Here is a 23,652-nt window from a genome sequence, read left to right as displayed (position 1 = left end):
CCCAAAGCCCTTGCTTGGAAGTGTACTTCGCCAGACTGCCAAGAACCTTGCCCTCGTGCAGTCCAAGGTGGTGAGACACGGTAGTGATGACACCATAGGCCTTGTTGATCTCTGCACCAGACAGGATGCTCTTGCCAGCATACTTGGGGTCCAACATGTACGCTGCGGTGTGTATGGGCTTCAGGCAGAAGTCTTCACACTTTTTGATGTATTTCAGAACTGCAGTTTCCTCTGCTTGGAGCAACAGTGAAGTGGGCAGGGCAGTACGGATTTCTTCTCACATCACTTCTCTTACATCTGCAAGCAGAGTCTGAACATCAGACAGGATGGCAATTGTCTCCGTCAATCTGTGCAATGGCTACTGCTATAGGTTTCAGGAGTTTCAGGCTGCTTACCACTCTCTCCCAAAATACACCATCCAGGAGGATCCTCTTGATGGGGCTGTCCATATCGGCAGACTGGCCATTCCTTGGAGAGACTCCTTCCCTTCCAGGAGACTGTCAAACATGATGACAACACCACCCCAACGGGTGTTGCTGGGCAGCTTCAATGTGGTGCTCTTATTCTTCTCACTTTGCTTGGTGAGGTAGATTGCTGCTATAACTTGATGACCCTTCGCATACCTAACCATTTCCTTGGCTCTCTTGTAGAGTGTATCCATTGTTTTCAGTGCCATGATGTCCTTGAGGAGCAGATTCAATGCATGAGCAGCACAGCCAATGGGTGTGATGTGAGGTTAGGACTCCTCCACTTTAGACCAAGCAGCCTTCATGTTTGCAGCATTGTCTGTCACCAGTGCAAATACCTTCTGTGGTCCAAGGTCATTGATGACTGCCTTCAGCTCATCTGCAATGTAGAGAGACCGGTGTGTCTGTTCTTTGTGTCTGTGCTCTTGTAGAATACTGGTTGGAGGGGTGTATGCTGGGCGAAGAACATTCAGGAATCTCTTCCAATACACATTGCCTGTGAGCATCAGAGGTGAACCAGTTGCATACACAGCTCGAGCAAGACATTCATCAGCATTTCTCTGACTACGTTCCGCCATTGAGTCAAAAAAACTACTGATTCCAGGAGGACCATGAGCTGTTGCTATCGATAAGGTGTCTGATTCATCCTTTTCACCTCGAATAGAAGTAGAGGGACTTTTGTCAGAGGTAGCTTGTTGTGAGCGCTGAGGGAACTTTATGCACTTGGCCAAATGATTCTGCATCTTTGTTGCATTCTTCACATATGATTTGGCACAGTATTTGCAAATGTACACAGCTTTTCCTTCTACATTAGCTGCAGTGAAATGTCTCCACACATCAGATGGTGCCCGTGTCATTTTCCTGTGAAGTTTAGGAATAGAATTAGTAAAAAATAAAATAAAAATACAATTCCATGTACAGATAAATAGTTAAGCAGTTAGATTAAACAGCTCCTTTTGTAAGATGTTTTAAAATGAAACATGTATGGAAACGGGTGAATTAACACTCCTCAGATAGCAGGCTCAAGCAAGCTAAAACCCACATGGTAGCAAAAACTAACTAGCAGAAATTGTTAAGAGGTTATAAATGATTTAAGCACACTTTGCTGTCGGCTACTATTTACTAGTTAACAAAAAATCATGTATGTCATATAAAATATATTCACCCCACCCAGTATTGTAATCAAAACTTACCAGAAAGCATGTAGTCCTTGGCTCAGACAGTGTAGTAGTGTGGGCTCAATAGCATCTCTTTAGTGTGCAAGATCTTGAGAATCAGCTGTACATGTGATGGAAGAATGCACTGTGCATGCAGAGGGTTGCAATCCCATTGAATTGGGGATAGTTTAACCAAAATATGCCACAAGACCTAGAATTGCCTTGTGTGTATCCCACAAAAAAAGGTTCGCTGTTATAAGCGAACTTTTTGTTGATTAATTTAAGCAAAATTCTCCATATTCCTGGGCTTCACTTCCCATGGAAAAATTCAGGAAATTTCCCGGAAAGTTTCCGACCCTTTGCAGTCCTAGTAGAGGTTTATTCTAGCTGAAGAACGATCGACGACGTTCTCTTATACCGAGCTGGAGTGCCATTTTCTAGGAACAACATTGAGGCACCATCAGTCGACGCTTGTAAAAATGTCAATTTTGAAAACCCTTACGTGTACCTACGTTTGTCCTCTACAACTATGTACCATTTACTGAGTTGAGTAACACAAATGAGGAAAAAGTTGTGGTTTTATTCGCAATGTTTTAAAATATATTTTTTCAGGTATGAATTTCAGCACCCTGTGGGAGGAATGCGATTGTACACAACAAACATAGTTACAGGTTATCGTTTTCAGAATTGGCGTTTTTTTCATTTTTATTACAAGCGTCGACTGATGTTGTTGCTAGCAGATCACGCGACCAGTGATCAGAACTCAACTCCACCTCGATATATCAGAGAACAGAGTTCGAGCGTTCTTCAGCTAGGCTCATTCAGGCAAACATTTTCAGGGAACACAGTTATGGCATACGAGTCACTTCCCAATGTGATGTATCTGTGTATGAATGTTGGTGTTTCCAGGTGATTTGTTGGAGAGCAGTAGCCAGTGTGGCGTGGTCTGTCCTCCTGCTGCTTCCCACCACAGCTCTGTTTGTACTTCTCAGCAGATTCAGTCTGTTTCACCCGATACTCTGGATATCAGGTGAGAGAACCTTTCAGAAGCCAATACACTCACCTTGTACACAATGTCAAAATGTATTAGCTCACTGTAGTCGTTCTCTGGCTGTGTAGCCAGTCAGACTAACCTACCTTACTGTAGTCGTTCTCTGGCTGTGTAGCCAGTCAGACTAACCTACCTTACTGTAGTCGTTCTCTGGCTGTGTAGCCAGTCATACTAACTTACCTTACTGTAGTCGTTCTCTGGCTGTGTAGCCAGTCATACTAACCTACCTCACTGTAGTCGTTCTCTGGCTGTGTAGCCAGTCATACTAACTTACCTTACTGTAGTCGTTCTCTGGCTGTGTAGCCAGTCATACTAACTTACCTTACTGTAGTCGTTCTCTGGCTGTGTAGCCAGTCAGACTAACCTACCTTACTGTAGTCGTTCTCTGGCTGTGTAGCCAGTCATACTAACCTACCTTACTGTAGTCGTTCTCTGGCTGTGTAGCCAGTCAGACTAACCTACCTTACTGTAGTCGTTCTCTGGCTGTGTAGCCAGTCATACTAACCTACCTTACTGTAGTCGTTCTCTGGCTGTGTAGCCAGTCAGACTAACCTACCTAACTGTAGTCGTTCTCTGGCTGTGTAGCCAGTCAGACTAACCTACCTTACTGTAGTCGTTCTCTGGCTGTGTAGCCAGTCAGACTAACCTACCTAACTGTAGTCGTTCTCTGGCTGTGTAGCCAGTCAGACTAACCTACCTTACTGTAGTAGTTCTCTGGCTGTGTAGCCAGTCAGACTAACCTACCTTACTGTAGTCGTTCTCTGGCTGTGTAGCCAGTCAGACTAACCTACCTTACTGTAGTTGTTCTCTGGCTGTGTAGCCAGTCAGACTAACCTACCTTACTGTAGTCGTTCTCTGGCTGTGTAGCCAGTCAGACTAACTTACCTAACTGTAGTAGTTCTCTGGCTGTGTAGCCAGTCAGACTAACCTACCTTACTGTAGTCGTTCTCTGGCTGTGTAGCCAGTCAGACTAACCTACCTTACTGTAGTCGTTCTCTGGCTGTGTAGCCAGTCAGACTAACTTACCTAACTGTAGTAGTTCTCTGGCTGTGTAGCCAGTCAGACTAACCTACCTTACTGTAGTCGTTCTCTGGCTGTGTAGCCAGTCAGACTAACTTACCTAACTGTAGTCGTTCTCTGGCTGTGTAGCCAGTCAGACTAACCTACCTTACTGTAGTCGTTCTCTGGCTGTGTAGCCAGTCAGACTAACTTACCTAACTGTAGTAGTTCTCTGGCTGTGTAGCCAGTCAGACTAACCTACCTTACTGTAGTCGTTCTCTGGCTGTGTAGCCAGTCAGACTAACCTACCTTACTGTAGTCGTTCTCTGGCTGTGTAGCCAGTCAGACTAACCTACCTTACTGTAGTCGTTCTCTGGCTGTGTAGCCAGTCATACTAACTTACCTTACTGTAGTCGTTCTCTGGCTGTGTAGCCAGTCATACTAACTTACCTTACTGTAGTCGTTCTCTGGCTGTGTAGCCAGTCAGACTAACCTACCTTACTGTAGTCGTTCTCTGGCTGTGTAGCCAGTCATACTAACTTACCTTACTGTAGTCGTTCTCTGGCTGTGTAGCCAGTCAGACTAACCTACCTTACTGTAGTCGTTCTCTGGCTGTGTAGCCAGTCAGACTAACCTACCTTACTGTAGTCGTTCTCTGGCTGTGTAGCCAGTCAGACTAACCTACCTTACTGTAGTCGTTCTCTGGCTGTGTAGCTAGTCAGACTAACCTACCTTACTGTAGTCGTTCTCTGGCTGTGTAGCCAGCTAAGACAGTTATGTCGGAGACTGCTTGTAAGCACATTATTGTAATGTCTCGTTCCAGAATGCCTGTCCCTATTGACCAGTCCCAGTGGCATCTTCTCCTTCATTCTGCTGTGTGGAGTGGTGCTGCTGGTGGGCTTCTTCAACCTGGAGTATTACACAGGTGAGTCAGTCCATGAAGGGTTCTCCCTGGGGATCACACCTCTGAGTGGACGGAGCCGCTGGCGATTGCTCCACTCCGTCTCTTGAGCGTGAATCTGGGTGCGTGGGTGGAACCAGGACAATACAATTACTGGAGAAAGGAAATATATATAAATGATGGTCTCACTGTACTGTAGGTGCCAATGTCCTGGGACAACACAGTCCCAACATTCACCCTGTACATGGTGGTGGCAATGTCCTGGGACAACACAGTCCCAACATTCACCCTGTACATGGTGGTGGCAATGTCCTGGGACAACACAGTCCCAACATTCACCCTGTTTATGGTGGTGCCAATATCCTGGGACAACACAGTCCCAACATTCACCCTGTACATGGTGGTGGCAATGTCCTGGGACAACACAGTCCCAACATTCACCCTGTACATGGTGGTGGCAATGTCCTGGGACAACACAGTCCCAACATTCACCCTGTACATGGTGGTGCCAATGTCCTAGGACAACACAGTCCCAACATTCACCCTGTACATGGAGGTGCCAATGTCCTGGGACAACACATTCCCAACATTCACCCTGTACATGGTGGTGCCAATGTCCTAGGACAACACAGTCCCAACATTCACCCTGTACATGGTGGTGCCAATGTCCTGGGACAACACAGTCCCAACATTCACCCTGTTTATGGTGGTGCCAATGTCCTGGGACAACACATTCCCAACATTCACCCTGTTTATGGTGGTGCCAATGTCCTGGGACAACACAGTCCCAACATTCACCCTGTACATGGTGGTGCCAATGTCCTGGGACAACACAGTCCCAACATTCACCCTGTACATGGTGGTGCCAATGTCCTGGGACGACACAGTCCCAACATTCACCCTGTACATGGTGGTGCCAATGTCCTGGGACAACACAGTCCCAACATTCACCCTGTACATGGTGGTGCCAATATCCTGGGACAACACATTCCCAGCATTCACCCTGTTTATGGTGGTGCCAATATCCTGGGACAACACAGTCCCAACATTCACCCTGTACATGGTGGTGCCAATATCCTGGGACAACACAGTCCCAACATTCACCCTGTACATGGTGGTGCCAATATCCTGGGACAACACAGTCCCAGCATTCACCCTGTTTATGGTGGTGCCAATGTCCTGGGACAACACAGTCCCAACATTCACCCTGTACATGGTGGTGCCAATGTCCTGGGACAACACATTCCCAGCATGCACCCTGTTTTTTATTAATTGTTTTGATTAATTGATTGATTCCCGCCAGTTGTCCCATCCGTCGCCTGTTCCAAGATCGCCCTCCTCGGTCAGGTGCTCCACCCCCGTCAGTTCGTCCACTCACTGGTGCACTGCATCATGGGTGTTGTAGTAGCTTGGTGTTGTGCCTTCACCATCGGAGGGCGCTACCAGTCCTTGGGGCACCCCTGTACACAGGATGAGAGGTGAGACACCACACAACACGTTTAGGTTTTTACCTGACATGCACACAGGGATGGAAATGAAGATGGCCCGAGGCTAGTACTTATCAGACCGGGCTAGTAGAACGTGTCAAACTAGCTGCCGGCTAGGGAAGTGTTGTACTTTTCAGACCGGGCTAGTAGAACGTGTCAAACTAGCTGCCGGCTAGGGAAGTGTTGTACTTTTCAGACCGGGCTAGTAGAACGTGTCAAACTAGCTGCCGGCTAGGGAAGTGTTGTACTTTTCAGACCGGGCTAGTAGAACGTGTCAAACTAGCTGCCGGCTAGGGAAGTGTTGTACTTATCAGACTGGGCTAGTAGAACGTGTCAAACTAGCTGCCGGCTAGGGAAGTGTTGTACTTTTCAGACTGGGCTAGTAGAACGTGTCAAACTAGCTGCCGGCTAGGGAAGTGTTGTACTTTTCAGACCGGGCTAGTAGAACGTGTCAAACTAGCTGCCGGCTAGGGAAGTGTTGTACTTTTCAGACTGGGCTAGTAGAACGTGTCAAACTAGCTGCCGGCTAGGGAAGTGTTGTACTTTTCAGACTGGGCTAGTAGAACGTGTCAAACTAGCTGCCGGCTAGGGAAGTGTTGTACTTATCAGACCGGGCTAGTAGAACGTGTCAAACTAGCTGCCGGCTAGGGAAGTGTTGTACTTTTCAGACTGGGCTAGTAGAACGTGTCAAACTAGCTGCCGGCTAGGGAAGTGTTGTACTTATCAGACTGGGCTAGTAGAACGTGTCAAACTAGCTGCCGGCTAGGGAAGTGTTGTACTTTTCAGACAGGGCTAGTAGAACGTGTCAAACTAGCTGCCGGCTAGGGAAGTGTTGTACTTTTCAGACCGGGCTAGTAGAACGTGTCAAACTAGCTGCCGGCTAGGGAAGTGTTGTACTTTTCAGACCGGGCTAGTAGAACGTGTCAAACTAGCTGCCGGCTAGGGAAGTGTTGTACTTTTCAGACCGGGCTAGTAGAACGTGTCAAACTAGCTGCCGGCTAGGGAAGTGTTGTACTTTTCAGACCGGGCTAGTAGAACGTGTCAAACTAGCTGCCGGCTAGGGAAGTGTTGTACTTTTCAGACTGGGCTAGTAGAACGTGTCAAACTAGCTGCCGGCTAGGGAAGTGTTGTACTTTTCAGACAGGGCTAGTAGAACGTGTCAAACTAGCTGCCGGCTAGGGAAGTGTTGTACTTTTCAGACTGGGCTAGTAGAATGTATCAAACTAGCTGCCGGCTAGGGAAGTGTTGTACTTTTCAATAACAAGTAGTACATGTTGGACACGGTAAAACTACTAGCCTGGTTGGCCAGTTCCTGCATACACCTTTATGGCTGTAGAGTAGTAATTCCTTATTTATGTAGGATACTCTTATTCATAATTGCCTTGGCACTGTTTATTTGGTCAATGTTGAGGTTGGGCACCTCTACTTGTTTTTGTCCTGTATGAGTGAAAAACACCTGTCCTCATAAGTTGAGGGTTTAGTTGTAACTTTCCTTTTCATCTCAATTTCATTCAAATCAATTTAAGGGCTTTATGGGACACGTATGTTAACATTACCAAAGCAAGTGAGGTAGATAATAAACTAAAGGGAAATAAACGATACAAAATGTACAGTAAACATTACACTCACAGAACGTTCCAGAAGAATAATGACATTTCAAATGTCATTATGTGTGTGTGTGTGTGTATATACAGTGTTATGATGTGCAAATAGTTAAGTTACGAAAGGGAAAATAAATGAATATGGGTTGTATTTACAATGGTGTTTGTTCTTCACTGGTTGCCCTTTTCTTGTGGCAACAGGTCACAAATCTTGCTGCTGTGATGGAACACTGTGGAATTTCACCCAGTAGATATGGGAGTTTGTGTGTTCTGGGGGAAATATGTGTCTCTAATATGGTCATACATTTGGGCAGGAGGTTAGGAAGTGCAGCTCAGTTTCCACCTCATTTTGTGGGCAGTGTGCACATAGCCTGTCTTCTCTTGCGTGCCAGGTCTGCCTACGGCGGCCTTTCTCAATAGCAAGGCTATGATCACTGAGTCTGTACATAGTCAAAGCTTTCCTTTATTTTGTGTCATTCAGTGGTCAGGTGTTCTGCCACGGTGTACTCTCTGTTTAGGGCCAAATAGTGTTCTAGTTTGCTCTACCTTTTTGTTAATTACTTGACACATTTGGAGTAACTATCTTTTTGTTTTCTCATGATTTGGTTGGATCTAATTGTGTTGCTGTCCTGGGGCTTTGTGGGGTCTGTTTGTGAACTGCGCCCTACGACCAGCTTACTAAGGGACTCTTCTCTAGGTTAATTTCTCTGTAGGTGATGGCTTTGTCATGGAAGGTTTGGGAATCGCTTCCTTTTAGGTGGTCGTAGAATTTATTTTCAGAATTGAGAATTAGTGTTGAGAATTAGTGTGTATTGGCCTTATTCTGCTCTGGATGCATTATTTTTGCAGAATTCTGTATGCAGAGAATAAATCTGGTGTTGGTCCCATTTTGTGAATTCTTGGTCGGTGAGCGGACTAATTAAAGTATTTTTAGCCAAATCCGAATTGGTATGTAGATTTGATGTTCCTTTTGATGGCGTAGAAGGCCCTTCTTGCCTTGTCTTGTCTCTCAGCTCGTTCACAGCTTTGTGGAAGTTACCTGTGGTGCTGATGTTTAGGCCGAGGTATGTATAGTTTATGTGCTCTAGGGCAACGATGTCTAGATGTAATTTGTATTTGTGGTCCTGGCAACTGGACCTTTTTTGGAACACCATTGTTTTTGTGTTACTGAGATTTACTGTCAGGGTCCAGGTCTGACAGAATCTGTGCAGAAGATCTAGGTGCTGCTGTAGGACCTCCTTGGTTGGTGACAGAAGCACCAGATCTGCAAACAGTAGACATTTGATTTCCGAGTCCAGTAGGGTGAGGCCGGGTGCTACAGACTGTTCTAGTGTCATCGCCAATATTTTGATATATATGTTGAAGAGGGTGGTGCTTAAGCTGCATCCCTGTCTCACCCCACGGCCCTGAGGAAAGAAATGTGTGTTTTTTTTGACAATTTTAACTGCACACTTGTTGTTTGTGTTCATGATTTGATAATGTCGTATGTTTTACCCCCAACACCACTTTCCATCAACTTGTATAGCAGACCCTCATGCCAAATTGAGCAGTAGACTTTTGTGAAATCAACAAAGCATGAAGACTTTTTGCCTTTTTTGTTTTGTTTGTTTCTTCAAATACATTGATTTGATTTCTGACGTGCTGTTCCTTCTTTTTCTGCAGTGTATTTCTGTATTGTTTTAGTGACACACTATAGTGAAGGTTTTCTGGATCTCTATGTTCTTGGTTAGATAGGTTTTCTCAATTTCTTTCTTAGGTTTTTGCATTCTTCAACAAACCATTTGTCATTGTTCATTTTGTTGACATTTTTAGATTTGATAGGGAAGCTGAGAAGTCAAATGTACTGTTTAGGTTTTCTACTGCCAAGTTTACACCTTCACTATTACAGTGAACTGTTTTGTCCAGGAAATTGTCTAGAAGGGATTGAATTTGTTGAAAAATAGTTTTTTGGTTGATTTCTTTCTTCTTCTTTTTCTTCCGTCTTGTTCCTTTTTCTTTTTCCTCGATGCCTCATGGTTGAGCAAAGCTCCGTTCAAATGTCTCTGTCTGTTGTTGTTGTTGGTTACAGTAGTGGTCCTGAGATGTGCCTGAATGAATATCACCTGGTGTTGCTGCTGGTGGGGGCCTTCATTGGCTACAGCCACAGCCTGGTGGGAGTGGTCTACAACATGAACTACGTGTCCTTCCACACCATGCAGGTACGTCCTGTCTCTTTACTTCCTGTTTCCTTCCACACCATGCAGGTACATCCCGTCTCTTTACTTCCTGTCTCTTTTTATCCTGTTTCCTTCCACACCATGCAGGTACGTCCCGTCTCTTTACTTCCTGTCTCTTTACTTCCTGTTTCCTTCCACACCATGCAGGTACGTCCCGTCTCTTTACTTCCTGTCTCTTTTTATCCTGTTTCCTTCCACACCATGCAGGTACGTCCCGTCTCTTTACTTCCTGTCTCTTTACTTCCTGTTTCCTTCCACACCATGCAGGTACGTCCTGTCTCTTTACTTCCTGTCTCTTTCCTGGGCCCGGTTTCCCAAAAGCATCTTACATTTAAAATCTACCCAAAAATCACTAATTCCTGTGATTTAGTGTTAAATAACACTATGTGAGAACAATATTTTTTGTGAACCGATGTTTCATTATGTCGTTATAATAAGGTTAGTAGCAATTTGTGGAAATCTGTTGCAGCTGAAGTCTTTGACAAAACCTTCGAGGCTGGCTGGCTGGCTGGCTGGCTGGCTGGCTGGCTGGCTGGCTGGCTGGCTGGCTGGCTGGCTGGCTGGCTGGCTGGCTGGCTGGCTGGCTGGCTGGCTGGCTGGCTGGCTGGCTGGCTGGCTGGCTGGCTGGCTGGGTTGATAAAGGTGTACTTGAATATTCTCGTTATTAATCGACTGGTTGAACACCTGAGTATGTCGTTAGATGTTTTTTTGCCCTTCAGAAGATCTAAACATATACCGTACAGGAAGTATTCAGACCCCTTCACTTTTTCCACATTTTGTTACGTTACAGCCTCATTCTAAAATTGATTAAATAAAAAATTGTCCCCAACAATCTACACCCAATACCCCGTAATAACAAAGCGAAAACTGTTTATTTTTATTACAAATAAAAAACATACCATATTCACATAAGTATTCCGAACCTTTACTATTAGACTAGAAATTGAGCTCAGGTGCATCCTGTTTCCATTGATCCTTGAGATGTTTCTACAACTTGATTGGAGTCCACCTGTGGTAAATTCAGTTGATTGGACATGATTTGGAAAGGCACACACCTGTCTATATAAGGTCACACAATTGACAGTGCATGTCAGAGCAAAAACCAAGCCATGAAGTCGAAGGAATTGTCTGTTCAACTCCAGGACAGGATTGTGTCGAGGAACAGATCTGGGGAAGGGTACAGACTTTTTTTCCTGCAGCATTGAAAGTCCCCAAAAACACAGTTGCCTCAATCATCCTTTAATGGAAGAAGTTTGGAACCACCAAGACTCTTCCTAGAACTGGCCGTCCGGCCAAACTGAGCAATCGGGGGAGAAGGGCCTTGGTCAGGGAGAAGACCAAGAACCTGATGGTCTCTCTGACAGAGCAACAAAACTCCTCTGTGGAGATGGGAGAAACTTCCAGAAGGACAACCATCTCTGCAGCACTCCACCAATCAGGCCTTTATGGTAGAGTGGCCAGACGGAAGCCACTCCTCAGTAAAAAGCACATGACAGCCCGCTTGGAGTTTGCCAAATTGCACCTAAAGACTCTCTGACCATGAGAAACAAGATTCTCTGGTCTGATGAAACCAAGATTGAACTCTTTGGCCTGAATGCCAAGCGTCACGTCTGGAGGAAACCTGGCACCATCCCTACGGTGAAGCATGGTGGTGGCAGCATCATGCTGTGGGGATGTTATTCAGCGGCAGGGGCTGGGAGACTAGTCAGGAACGAGGGAAAGATGAACGGCGCAAAGTACAGAGAGATCCTTGATGAAAACCTGCTCCAGAGCGCTCAGGACCTCAGACTGGGGCGAAGGTTCACCTTCCAAAAGGACAACGACCCTAAGAACACAGCCAAGACAACGCAGGAGTGGCTTCGGGACTTGAACCCAGCCAGAGCCCAGACTTGAACCCGATCGAACATCTCTGGAGAGACCTGAAAATAGCTGTGCAGCGACGTTCCCCATCCAACCTGACAGAGCTTGAGAGGATCTGCAGAGAAGAATGGGAGAAACTCCCCAAATACAGGTGTGCCAAGATTGTAGCGTCATACCCAAGAAGACTCGAGGCTTTAATCGCTGCCAAAGGTGCTTCAACAAAGTACTGAGTAAAGGGACTGAATACTAATGGAAATATGATATTTCAGTTTTGTATTTTTAATACATTTGCAATGTTTTAAACCTGTTTTTGCTTTGTCATTACGGGGTATTGTGTGTGTGTGTGTGTGTGTAGACTGAGGGGAGGGGAACACAATTTAATCCATTTTAGAATAAGGCTGTAACTTAACAATGTGGAAAAAGTGAAGGGTCTGAATACTATCCTAATGCACGCTGTTTATCGCTCTGCGACCGCCGATAACTTGGGAACAAAGTTGCCAATGTCTTTACAATTGAACAAGCGAAGGAAAATAATCTGCATTTTATAGGAATGTACGCAGTAGGACCTATAGGCTACCATTGGCCGATATATTTCCTTCATATTGAATTGTTGAGTTCTGTTTGTAGGCTACGTTGTCATATTTATCCTTCAATATATTTCATGATGTGTAACATCGTGTGCTGAATGAATCTGTGATTTTGTGCATTTTTATTGGGTAAGCATTAGAATAAGCTGCCTCTATTTGCAGCCATTAGGTGGTAATATCTCTCTAGGAGCTGATCTGGCATCAGTTATGACACATGGCGGACGTTCTCTGCGTGGTGTTTTGGGAAACGCATGCTACATATTAGTCCGTTGTAGGAACACTGCATCGTTAAAACACTAGTAAGCTTGAGCTCTATCGGGAAACTGGCCCCAGGTAGGGAGAACTCCTGTGTCCCCTCTTCCCAGAGAACTCCTGTGTCCCCTCTCTCTCTTCCCAGAGAACTCCTGTGTCCCCTCTCTCTTCCCAGAGACCTCCTGTGTCCCCTCTCTCTTCCCAGAGAACTCCTGTGTCCCCTCTCTCTTCCCAGAGAACTCCTGTGTCCCCTCTCTCTTCCCAGAGAACTCCTGTGTCCCCTCTCTCTTCCCAGAGAACTCCTGTGTCCCCTCTCTCTTCCCAGAGAACTCCTGTGTCCCCTCTCTCTTCCCAGAGAACTCCTGTGTCCCCTCTCTCTTCCCAGAGAACTCCTGTGTCCCCTCTCTCTTCCCAGAGAACTCCTGTGTCCCCTCTCTCTTCCCAGAGAACTCCTGTGTCCCCCCTCTCTCTTCCCAGAGAACTCCTGTGTCCCCCCTCTCTCTTCCCAGAGAACTCCTGTGTCCCCCCTCTCTCTTCCCAGAGAACTCCTGTGTCCCCCCTCTCTCTTCCCAGAGAACTCCTGTGTCCCCTCTCTCTCTTCCCAGAGAACTCCTGTGTCCCCTCTCTCTCTTCCCAGAGAACTCCTGTGTCCCCTCTCTCTCTTCCCAGAGAACTCCTGTGTCCCCTCTCTCTTCCCAGAGAACTCCTGTGTCCCCTCTCTCTTCCCAGAGAAACGCCTGTGTCCCCTCTCTCTTCCCAGAGAACTCCTGTGTCCCCTCTCTCTTCCCAGAGAACTCCTGTGTCCCCTCTCTCTTCCCAGAGAACTCCTGTGTCCCCTCTCTCTTCCCAGAGAACTCCTGTGTCCCCTCTCTCTTCCCAGAGAACTCCTGTGTCCCCTCTCTCTTCCCAGAGACCTCCTGTGTCCCCTCTCTCTTCCCAGAGGACTCCTGTGTCCCCTCGTTCTTCCCAGAGGACTCCTGTGTCCCCTCGTTCTTCCCAGAGGACTCCTGTGTCCCCTCGTTCTTCCCAGAGGACTCCTGTGTCCCCTCGTTCTTCCCAGAGGACTCCTGTGTCCCCTCGTTCTTCCCAGAGGACTCCTGTGTCCCCCTCGTTCTTCCCAGAGAACTCCTGTGTCCCCCTCTCGTTCTTCCCAGAGAACTCCTGTGTCCCCCTCTCGTTCTTCCCAGAGAACTCCTGTGTCCCCCTCTCTCTCTTCCCAGAGAACTCCTGTGTCCCCCTCTCTCTCTTCCCAGAGAACTCCTGTGTCCCCCTCTCTCTCTTCCCAGAGAACTCCTGTGTCCCCCTCTCTCTCTTCCCAGAGAACTCCTGTGTCCCCCTCTCTCTCTTCCCAGAGAACGCCTGTGTCCCCCTCTCTCTCTTCCCAGAGAACGCCTGTGTCCCCCTCTCTCTCTTCCCAGAGAACGCCTGTGTCCCCCTCTCTCTCTTCCCAGAGAACGCCTGTGTCCCCCTCTCTCTCTTCCCAGAGAACGCCTGTGTCCCCCTCTCTCTCTTCCCAGAGAAACGCCTGTGTCCCCCTCTCTCTCTTCCCAGAGAAACGCCTGTGTCCCCCTCTCTCTTCCCAGAGAAACGCCTGTGTCCCCCTCTCTCTTCCCAGAGAAACGCCTGTGTCCCCCTCTCTCTTCCCAGAGAAACGCCTGTGTCCCCCTCTCTCTTCCCAGAGAAACGCCTGTGTCCCCCTCTCTCTTCCCAGAGAAACGCCTGTGTCCCCCTCTCTCTTCCCAGAGAAACGCCTGTGTCCCCCTCTCTCTTCCCAGAGAAACGCCTGTGTCCCCCTCTCTCTTCCCAGAGAAACGCCTGTGTCCCCCTCTCTCTTCCCAGAGAAACGCCTGTGTCCCCCTCTCTCTTCCCAGAGAAACGCCTGTGTCCCCCTCTCTCTTCCCAGAGGAAACGCCTGTGTCCCCCTCTCTCTTCCCAGAGAAACGCCTGTGTCCCCCTCTCTCTTCCCAGAGAAACGCCTGTGTCCCCCTCTCTCTTCCCAGAGAAACGCCTGTGTCCCCCTCTCTCTTCCCAGAGGACTCCTGTGTCCCCCTCTCTCTTCCCAGAGAACTCCTGTGTCCCCTCTCTCTTCCCAGAGAACTCCTGTGTCCCCTCTCTCTTCCCAGAGGACTCCTGTGTCCCCTCTCTCTTCCCAGAGGACTCCTGTGTCCCCCTCTCTCTTCCCAGAGGACTCCTGTGTCCCCCTCTCTCTTCCCAGAGGACTCCTGTGTCCCCCTCTCTCTTCCCAGAGAACTCCTGTGTCCCCTCTCTCTTCCCAGAGGACTCCTGTGTCCCCCTCTCTCTTCCCAGAGAACTCCTGTGTCCCCTCTCTCTTCCCAGAGGACTCCTGTGTCCCCCTCTCTCTTCCCAGAGGACTCCTGTGTCCCCTCTCTCTTCCCAGAGGACTCCTGTGTCCCCCTCTCTCTTCCCAGAGAACTCCTGTGTCCCCTCTCTCTTCCCAGAGAAACGCCTGTGTCCCCCTCTCTCTTCCCAGAGAAACGCCCAGTGTATAAAACTACAAGATAATGGATGACTGTTACTCTGCTTGGTTGTGTTCTGTAGATACAAAATGTTGAAAGCTACCGGAACCTGTCCAATAACGTGGAATATTGTTTTCAGTTGCATAATGTTTTCCTACAGTCCACTCTACTGAACATAACCCATCAATGTCTACTACTGTTGGGTATTGTAGTTTCTGTTACCTTTGATAGCACTATGTTATGAGACATCAGGAAGTGCCACGTTCTCCTCAAGCTGCTGAGGGGAGGACGGCTCATAATGAGGTCCGGAATGGAGTCAATGGAATCGACCACATGGAAACCATGGAAACAACGCCTTTGTATACCATTCCATTTACTCCGTTCCAGACCTTATTGTGAGCCGTCCTCCCCTCAGCAGCCTCCACTGCTCTGCTTTCATGTTTCAGCAATACAAGTACCTCCGCTTCAAGGGAGCTCTGCCCCTAGTGGTGAAGGCCAGTACTGTTCAGGCTCTCTACGGTCTCAGGAACTTCCTTCTCCTCTATTTCTTCATGGGTAAGGAGACATTACCAAGTCACTTTGTCTATGAGCTATTCAGTGGGGCGTCTCCCAACTGTTCTGTAGTCAAAAGATATTGATGATCCATCTCCCTGTCTTTCAGGATATGCACCACGAGCCTGGATCTGTAAAACACTTGACCTCAACATCAACAGGTTAACCTCACAATATTATTTTAAATCTGACCCCGTCTACCCCCTCGACTGCTAGGCAGCCGACCCCCTCGACTGCTAGGCAGCGACCCCCGTCTAACCCCCCCCCCCCCCGTCTACCCCTCGACTGCTAGGCAGCTGACCCCCTCGACTGCTAGGCATCCGACCCCCGTCTAACCCCCCCCCCCCGTCTACCCCTCGACTGCTAGGCAGCTGACCCCCTCGACTGCTAGGCAGCTGACCCCCTCGACTGCTAGGCAGCTGACCCCCTCAACTGCTAGGCAGCTGACCCCCCTCGACTGCTAGGCAGCTGACCTCCCTCGACTGCTAGGCAGCTGACCCCCCCCCCCCCCCCCCCCGTCTACCCCCTCGACTGCTAGGCAGCTGATCCCCGTCTACCCCTCGACTGCTAGGCAGCTGATCCCCGTCTACCCCTCGACTGCTAGGCAGCTGACCCCCCCCCCCCGTCTACCCCCTCGACTGCTAGGCAGCTGACCCCCCCCCCCGTCTACCCCCTCGACTGCTAGGCAGCTGACCCCCGTCTACCCCCTCGACTGCTAGGCAGCTGACCCTCCCCCCGTCTACCCCCTCGACTGCTAGGCAGCTGACCCCCCCCCCCCCGTCTACCCCCTCGACTGCTAGGCAGCTGACCCCCCCCCCCCGTCTACCCCCTCGACTGCTAGGCAGCTGACCCCCCCCCCCCCCGTCTACCCCCTCGACTGCTAGGCAGCTGACCCCCCCCCCCCCCCGTCTACCCCCTCGACTGCTAGGCAGCTGACCCTCCCCCCGTCTACCCCCTCGACTGCTAGGCAGCTGACCCCCCCCCCCCCCCCCCGTCTACCCCCTCGACTGCTAGGCAGCTGACCCCCCCCCCCCGTCTACCCCCTCGACTGCTAGGCAGCTGACCCCCCCCGTCTACCCCCTCGACTGCTAGGCAGCTGACCCCCCCCCCCCGTCTACCCCCTCGACTGCTAGGCAGCTGACCCCCCCCCGTCTACCCCCTCGACTGCTAGGCAGCTGACCCCCCCCCGTCTACCCCCTCGACTGCTAGGCAGCTGACCCCCCCCGTCTACCCCCTCGACTGCTAGGCAGCTCTATTTAGACTCCTCATTCCTTTCCTGATGTCTTTTAAGTCCTACGTTTGGTTTCCATGGGGAAACTGGACTTCGTCAACGGTACATGCGTGAAGACAGACTGAACGGATGACAGAAGTGTTCTGGTCTCCCCCCCCCCCTCCCAGGTCCATCCATTCCCTGGACAGTGTGTCGAGTCTATTGGACTTGTCCCTCCTGTACCACCTGTGGATCAGCGGGACCTTCCTCCTCCTCACCTGGTACATCACAGTACTGCTCTTCAGGATCTTTGTTACCGAGGTACATATAACTCCCCTGACCCCCGTAACACCTCGATCACACCGACCGCGTCGGTGCACCAGAAGTACATTCATTTCCAATGGAGCTCTGCGTTTCCCTTGCAGCGTCGCTGCGTACGTTGGGATCCATCGTACGCATCGACCTGTACGAGGAGACTTGACAGAAATAGTAGCAGAAGGGTGAATGTTGACCTGTTGTTGCTCACACGTCCAGTCATAATGTTGGATTAGATAAAGAAAACAGTTTGACTGTAGAATTTATTACGTAACACTGATGCAATGACGGTGTCGGTCTGATCGAGGCGTAACCTCTGACCCTCTCCTCCTGACCTTCACCTGGTACTATACATCACCGTACTGCTCCTCAGGACCTGACCCTAACCTCTGACCCTCTCCTCCTGACCTTCACCTGGTACTATACATCACCGTACTGCTCCTCAGGACCTGACCCTAACCTCTGACCCTAACCTCTGACCCTCCTAACCTTCACCTGGTACTATACATCACCGTACTGCTCCTCAGGACCTAACCCTAACCTCTGACCCTGTCCTCCTGACCTTCACCTGGTATTATACATCACCGTACTGCTCCTCAGGACCTGACCCTAACCTCTGACCCTAACCTCTGACCCTCTCCTCCTGACCTTCACCTGGTACTATACATCACCGTACTGCTCCTCAGGACCTGACCCTGACCTCTGACCCTCTCCTCCTGACCTTCACCTGGTACTATACATCACCGTACTGCTCCTCAGGACCTAACCCTAACCTCTGACCCTGTCCTCCTGACCTTCACCTGGTACTATACATCACCGTACTGCTCCTCAGGACCTGACCCTGACCTCTGACCCTGTCCTCCTGACCTTCACCTGGTATTATACATCACCGTACTGCTCCTCAGGACCTGACCCTAACCTCTGACCCTAACCTCTGACCCTCTCCTCCTGACCTTCACCTGGTACTATACATCACCGTACTGCTCCTCAGGACCTGACCCTGACCTCTGACCCTCTCCTCCTGACCTTCACCTGGTACTATACATCACCGTACTGCTCCTCAGGACCTGACCCTGACCTCTGACCCTGTCCTCCTGACCTTCACCTGGTACTATACATCACCGTACTGCTCCTCAGGACCTGACCCTGACCTCTGACCCTCTCCTCCTGACCTTCACCTGGTACTATACATTACCGTACTGCTCCTCAGGACCTGACCCTGACCTCTGACCCTGTCCTCCTGACCTTCACCTGGTACTATACATTACCGTACTGCTCCTCAGGACCTGACCCTGACCTCTGACCCTGTCCTCCTGACCTTCACCTGGTACTATACATCACCGTACTGCTCCTCAGGACCTGACCCTGACCTCTGACCCTGTCCTCCTGACCTTCACCTGGTACTATACATCACCGTACTGCTCCTCAGGACCTGACCCTGACCTCTGACCCTGTCCTCCTGACCTTCACCTGGTACTATACATCACCGTACTGCTCCTCAGGACCTGACCCTAACCTCTGACCCTCTCCTCCTGACCTTCACCTGGTACTATACATCACCGTACTGCTCCTCAGGACCTGACCCTAACCTCTGACCCTCTCCTCCTGACCTTCACCTGGTACTATACATCACCGTACTGCTCCTCAGGACCTGACCCTGACCTCTGACCCTGTCCTCCTGACCTTCACCTGGTACTATACATCACCGTACTGCTCCTCAGGACCTGACCCTGACCTCTGACCCTGTCCTCCTGACCTTCACCTGGTACTATACATCACCGTACTGCTCCTCAGGACCTGACCCTAACCTCTGACCCTAACCTCTGACCCTCCTAACCTTCACCTGGTACTATACATCACCGTACTGCTCCTCAGGACCTGACCCTAACCTCTGACCCTCTCCTCCTGACCTTCACCTGGTACTATACATCACCGTACTGCTCCTCAGGACCTGACCCTGACCTCTGACCCTGTCCTCCTGACCTTCACCTGGTACTATACATCACCGTACTGCTCCTCAGGACCTGACCCTAACCTCTGACCCTCTCCTCCTGACCTTCACCTGGTACTATACATCACCGTACTGCTCCTCAGGACCTGACCCTGACCTCTGACCCTGTCCTCCTGACCTTCACCTGGTACTATACATCACCGTACTGCTCCTCAGGACCTGACCCTAACCTCTGACCCTAACCTCTGACCCTCCTAACCTTCACCTGGTACTATACATCACCGTACTGCTCCTCAGGACCTGACCCTGACCTCTGACCCTGTCCTCCTGACCTTCACCTGGTACTATACATCACCGTACTGCTCCTCAGGACCTGACCCTGACCTCTGACCCTGTCCTCCTGACCTTCACCTGGTACTATACATCACCGTACTGCTCCTCAGGACCTAACCCTAACCTCTGACCCTAACCTCTGACCCTCCTAACCTTCACCTGGTACTATACATCACCGTACTGCTCCTCAGGACCTGACCCTAACCTCTGACCCTCCTAACCTTCACCTGGTACTATACATCACCGTACTGCTCCTCAGGACCTGACCCTAACCTCTGACCCTCCTAACCTTCACCTGGTACTATACATCACTGTACTGCTCCTCAGGACCTGACCCTAACCTCTGACCCTCCTAACCTTCACCTGGTACTATACATCACCGCACTGCTCCTCAGGACCTGACCCTAACCTCTGACCCTAACCTCTGACCCTCCTAACCTTCACCTGGTACTATACATCACCGTACTGCTCCTCAGGACCTGACCCTAACCTCTGACCCTCCTAACCTTCACCTGGTACTATACATCACCGTACTGCTCCTCAGGACCTGACCCTAACCTCTGACCCTAACCTCTGACCCTCCTAACCTTCACCTGGTACTATACATCACCGTACTGCTCCTCAGGACCTGACCCTAACCTCTGACCCTAACCTCTGACCCTCCTAACCTTCACCTGGTACTATACATCACCGTACTGCTCCTCAGGACCTGACCCTAACCTCTGACCCTCCTAACCTTCACCTGGTACTATACATCACCGTACTGCTCCTCAGGACCTGACCCTGACCCCTGACCCGCTCCTCCTGACCTTCACCTGGTACTATACATCACCGTACTGCTCCTCAGGACCTGACCCTGACCCCTGACCCGCTCCTCCTGACCTTCACCTGGTACTATACATCACCGTACTGCTCCTCAGGACCTGACCCTAACCTCTGACTCTAACCTCTGACCCTCCTGACCTTCACCTGGTACTATACATCACCGTACTGCTCCTCAGGACCTGACCCTAACCTCTGACCCTCTCCTCCTGACCTTCACCTGGTACTATACATCACCGTACTGCTCCTCAGGACCTAACCCTAACCTCTGACCCTCCTAACCTTCACCTGGTACTATACATCACCGTACTGCTCCTCAGGACCTGACCCTAACCTCTGACCCTCCTAACCTTCACCTGGTACTATACATCACCGTACTGCTCCTCAGGACCTGACCCTAACCTCTGACCCTCCTAACCTTCACCTGGTACTATACATCACCGTACTGCTCCTCAGGACCTGACCCTAACCTCTGACCCTCCTAACCTTCACCTGGTACTATACATCACCGTACTGCTCCTCAGGACCTGACCCTGACCTCTGACCCAAACCTCTGACCCTCCTGACCTTCACCTGGTACTATACATCACTGTACTGCTCCTCAGGACCTGACCCTAACCTCTGACCCTAACCTCTGACCCTCCTAACCTTCACCTGGTACTATACATCACCGTACTGCTCCTCAGGACCTGACCCTAACCTCTGACCCTAACCTCTGACCCTCCTAACCTTCACCTGGTACTATACATCACCGTACTGCTCCTCAGGACCTGACCCTAACCTCTGACCCTAACCTCTGACCCTCCTAACCTTCACCTGGTACTATACATCACCGTACTGCTCCTCAGGACCTGACCCTAACCCCTGACCCCTGACCCGCTCCTCCTGACCTTCACCTGGTACTATACATCACCGTACTGCTCCTCAGGACCTGACCCTGACCCCTGACCCGCTCCTCCTGACCTTCACCTGGTACTATACATCACCGTACTGCTCCTCAGGACCTGACCCTAACCTCTGACTCTAACCTCTGACCCTCCTGACCTTCACCTGGTACTATACATCACTGTACTGCTCCTCAGGACCTGACCCTAACCTCTGACCCTCCTAACCTTCACCTGGTATTATACATCACCGTACTGCTCCTCAGGACCTGACCCTAACCTCTGACCCTAACCTCTGACCCTCTCCTCCTGACCTTCACCTGGTACTATACATCACCGTACTGCTCCTCAGGACCTGACCCTAACCTCTGACCCTCCTAACCTTCACCTGGTACTATACATCACCGTACTGCTCCTCAGGACCTAACCCTAACCTCTGACCCTAACCTCTGACCCTCCTAACCTTCACCTGCTACTATACATCACCGTACTGCTCCTCAGGACCTAACCCTAACCTCTGACCCTAACCTCTGACCCTCCTAACCTTCACCTGGTACTATACATCACCGCACTGCTCCTCAGGACCTGACCCTAACCTCTGACCCTAACCTCTGACCCTCCTAACCTTCACCTGGTACTATACATCACCGTACTGCTCCTCAGGACCTAACCCTAACCTCTGACCCTCCTAACCTTCACCTGGTACTATACATCACCGTACTGCTCCTCAGGACCTAACCCTAACCTCTGACCCTAACCTCTGACCCTCCTAACCTTCACCTGGTACTATACATCACCGTACTGCTCCTCAGGACCTGACCCTAACCTCTGACCCTAACCTCTGACCCTCCTAACCTTCACCTGGTACTATACATCACTGTACTGCTCCTCAGGATCTCCGTGTGGAGGTGGGGGGCCTGCCTGATTCAGCTGCCATGTTGTGCTGCTACCATGTTGTGCTGCTGCCATGTTATCTTGTGTTGCTACCATGTTGTGTTGCTACCATGGTGTGTTGTCTTAGATCTCTCTATGTAGTGTTGTGTTGTCACTCTTGTCTTGATGTGTGTTTTGTCCCATATTTTTATTTTGTATTTTTAATCCCAGTCCCCCGTCCCCGTCTACCCCCTCGACTGCTAGGCAGCTGACCCCCCGCCCCCCCGTCTACCCCCTCGATTGCTAGGCAGCTGACCCACCATCTACCCCCTCGACTGCTAGGCAGCTGACCCCCCCGTCTACCCCCTCGACTGCTAGGCAGCTGACCCCCCCCCCCCCCGTCTACCCCCTCGACTGCTAGGCAGCTGACCCCCCCCCCCCCCCCCCGTCTACCCCCTCGACTGCTAGGCAGCTGACCCCCCCCCCCCCCCCCCCGTCTACCCCCTCGACTGCTAGGCAGCTGATCCCCCCCCCCCGTCTACCCCCTCGACTGCTAGGCAGCTGACCCCCCCCCCCGTCTACCCCCTCGACTGCTAGGCAGCTGACCCCCCCCCGTCTACCCCCTCGACTGCTAGGCAGCTGACCCCCCCCCCGTCTACCCCCTCGACTGCTAGGCAGCTGATCCCCCCCCCGTCCCCCCCCCCCGTCCCCCCCCCCCCGTCTACCCCCTCGACTGCTAGGCAGCTGACCCCCCCCGTCTACCCCCTCGACTGCTAGGCAGCTGACCCCCCCGTCTACCCCCTCGACTGCTAGGCAGCTGAGCTGAGCCCCCGTCTACCCCCTCGATTGCTAGGCAGCTGACCCACCGTCTACCCCCTCGACTGCTAGGCACCTGTCTGCTTAGTACCGTAGACGAGATCGTTCCTGTCTGCTTAGTACCGTAGACGAGATCGTTCCTGGCTGCTTAGTACCGTAGACGAGATCGTTCCTGGCTGCTTAGTACCGTAGACGAGATCGTTCCTGGCTGCTTAGTACCGTAGACGAGATCGTTCCTGGCTGCTTAGTACCGTAGACGAGATCGTTCCTGGCTGCTTAGTACCGTAGACGAGATCGTTCCTGGCTGCTTAGTACCGTAGACGAGATCGTTCCTGGCTGCTTAGTACCGTAGACGAGATCGTTCCTGGCTGCTTAGTACCGTAGACGAGATCGTTCCTGGCTGCTTAGTACCGTAGACGAGATCGTTCCTGGCTGCTTAGTACCGTAGACGAGATCGTTCCTGGCTGCTTAGTACCGCAGACGAGATCGTTCCTGGCTGCTTAGTACCGCAGACGAGATCGTTCCTGGCTGCTTAGTACCGCAGACGAGATCGTTCCTGGCTGCTTAGTACCGCAGACGAGATCGTTCCTGGCTGCTTAGTACCGCAGACGAGATCGTTCCTGGCTGCTTAGTACCGCAGACGAGATCGTTCCTGGCTGCTTAGTACCGCAGACGAGATCGTTCCTGGCTGCTTAGTACCGCAGACGAGATCGTTCCTGGCTGCTTAGTACCGCAGACGAGATCGTTCCTGGCTGCTTAGTACCGCAGACGAGATCGTTCCTGGCTGCTTAGTACCGCAGACGAGATCGTTCCTGGCTGCTTAGTACCGCAGACGAGATCG

At 50.7% G+C, this 23,652-nt stretch overlaps 1 protein-coding gene across 1 annotated transcript in view; it reads left to right on the top strand.

Annotated features, from left to right (window-relative positions):
- The window catches only part of ndc1 (NDC1 transmembrane nucleoporin), a 48,795-nt gene that overhangs the window by 2,936 nt on the left and 22,207 nt on the right, over nt 1-23,652 (top strand). Inside the window, exons 2-8 of the mRNA XM_039004442.1 lie at nt 2,534-2,654; nt 4,498-4,599; nt 5,879-6,053; nt 9,732-9,861; nt 15,502-15,610; nt 15,717-15,768; nt 17,006-17,138. Coding sequence (XP_038860370.1) covers nt 2,534-2,654; nt 4,498-4,599; nt 5,879-6,053; nt 9,732-9,861; nt 15,502-15,610; nt 15,717-15,768; nt 17,006-17,138 — 822 coding nt within the window. The remainder of the gene's footprint in view (nt 1-2,533; nt 2,655-4,497; nt 4,600-5,878; nt 6,054-9,731; nt 9,862-15,501; nt 15,611-15,716; nt 15,769-17,005; nt 17,139-23,652) is intronic.

This window comes from Salvelinus namaycush, chromosome 11, assembly GCF_016432855.1.
Source record: "Salvelinus namaycush isolate Seneca chromosome 11, SaNama_1.0, whole genome shotgun sequence".
Lineage (NCBI taxonomy): Eukaryota > Metazoa > Chordata > Actinopteri > Salmoniformes > Salmonidae > Salvelinus > Salvelinus namaycush.
The sequence above is the reverse complement of the archived record's forward strand: the minus strand, read 5'-3'. Positions and strand labels throughout refer to the sequence as shown.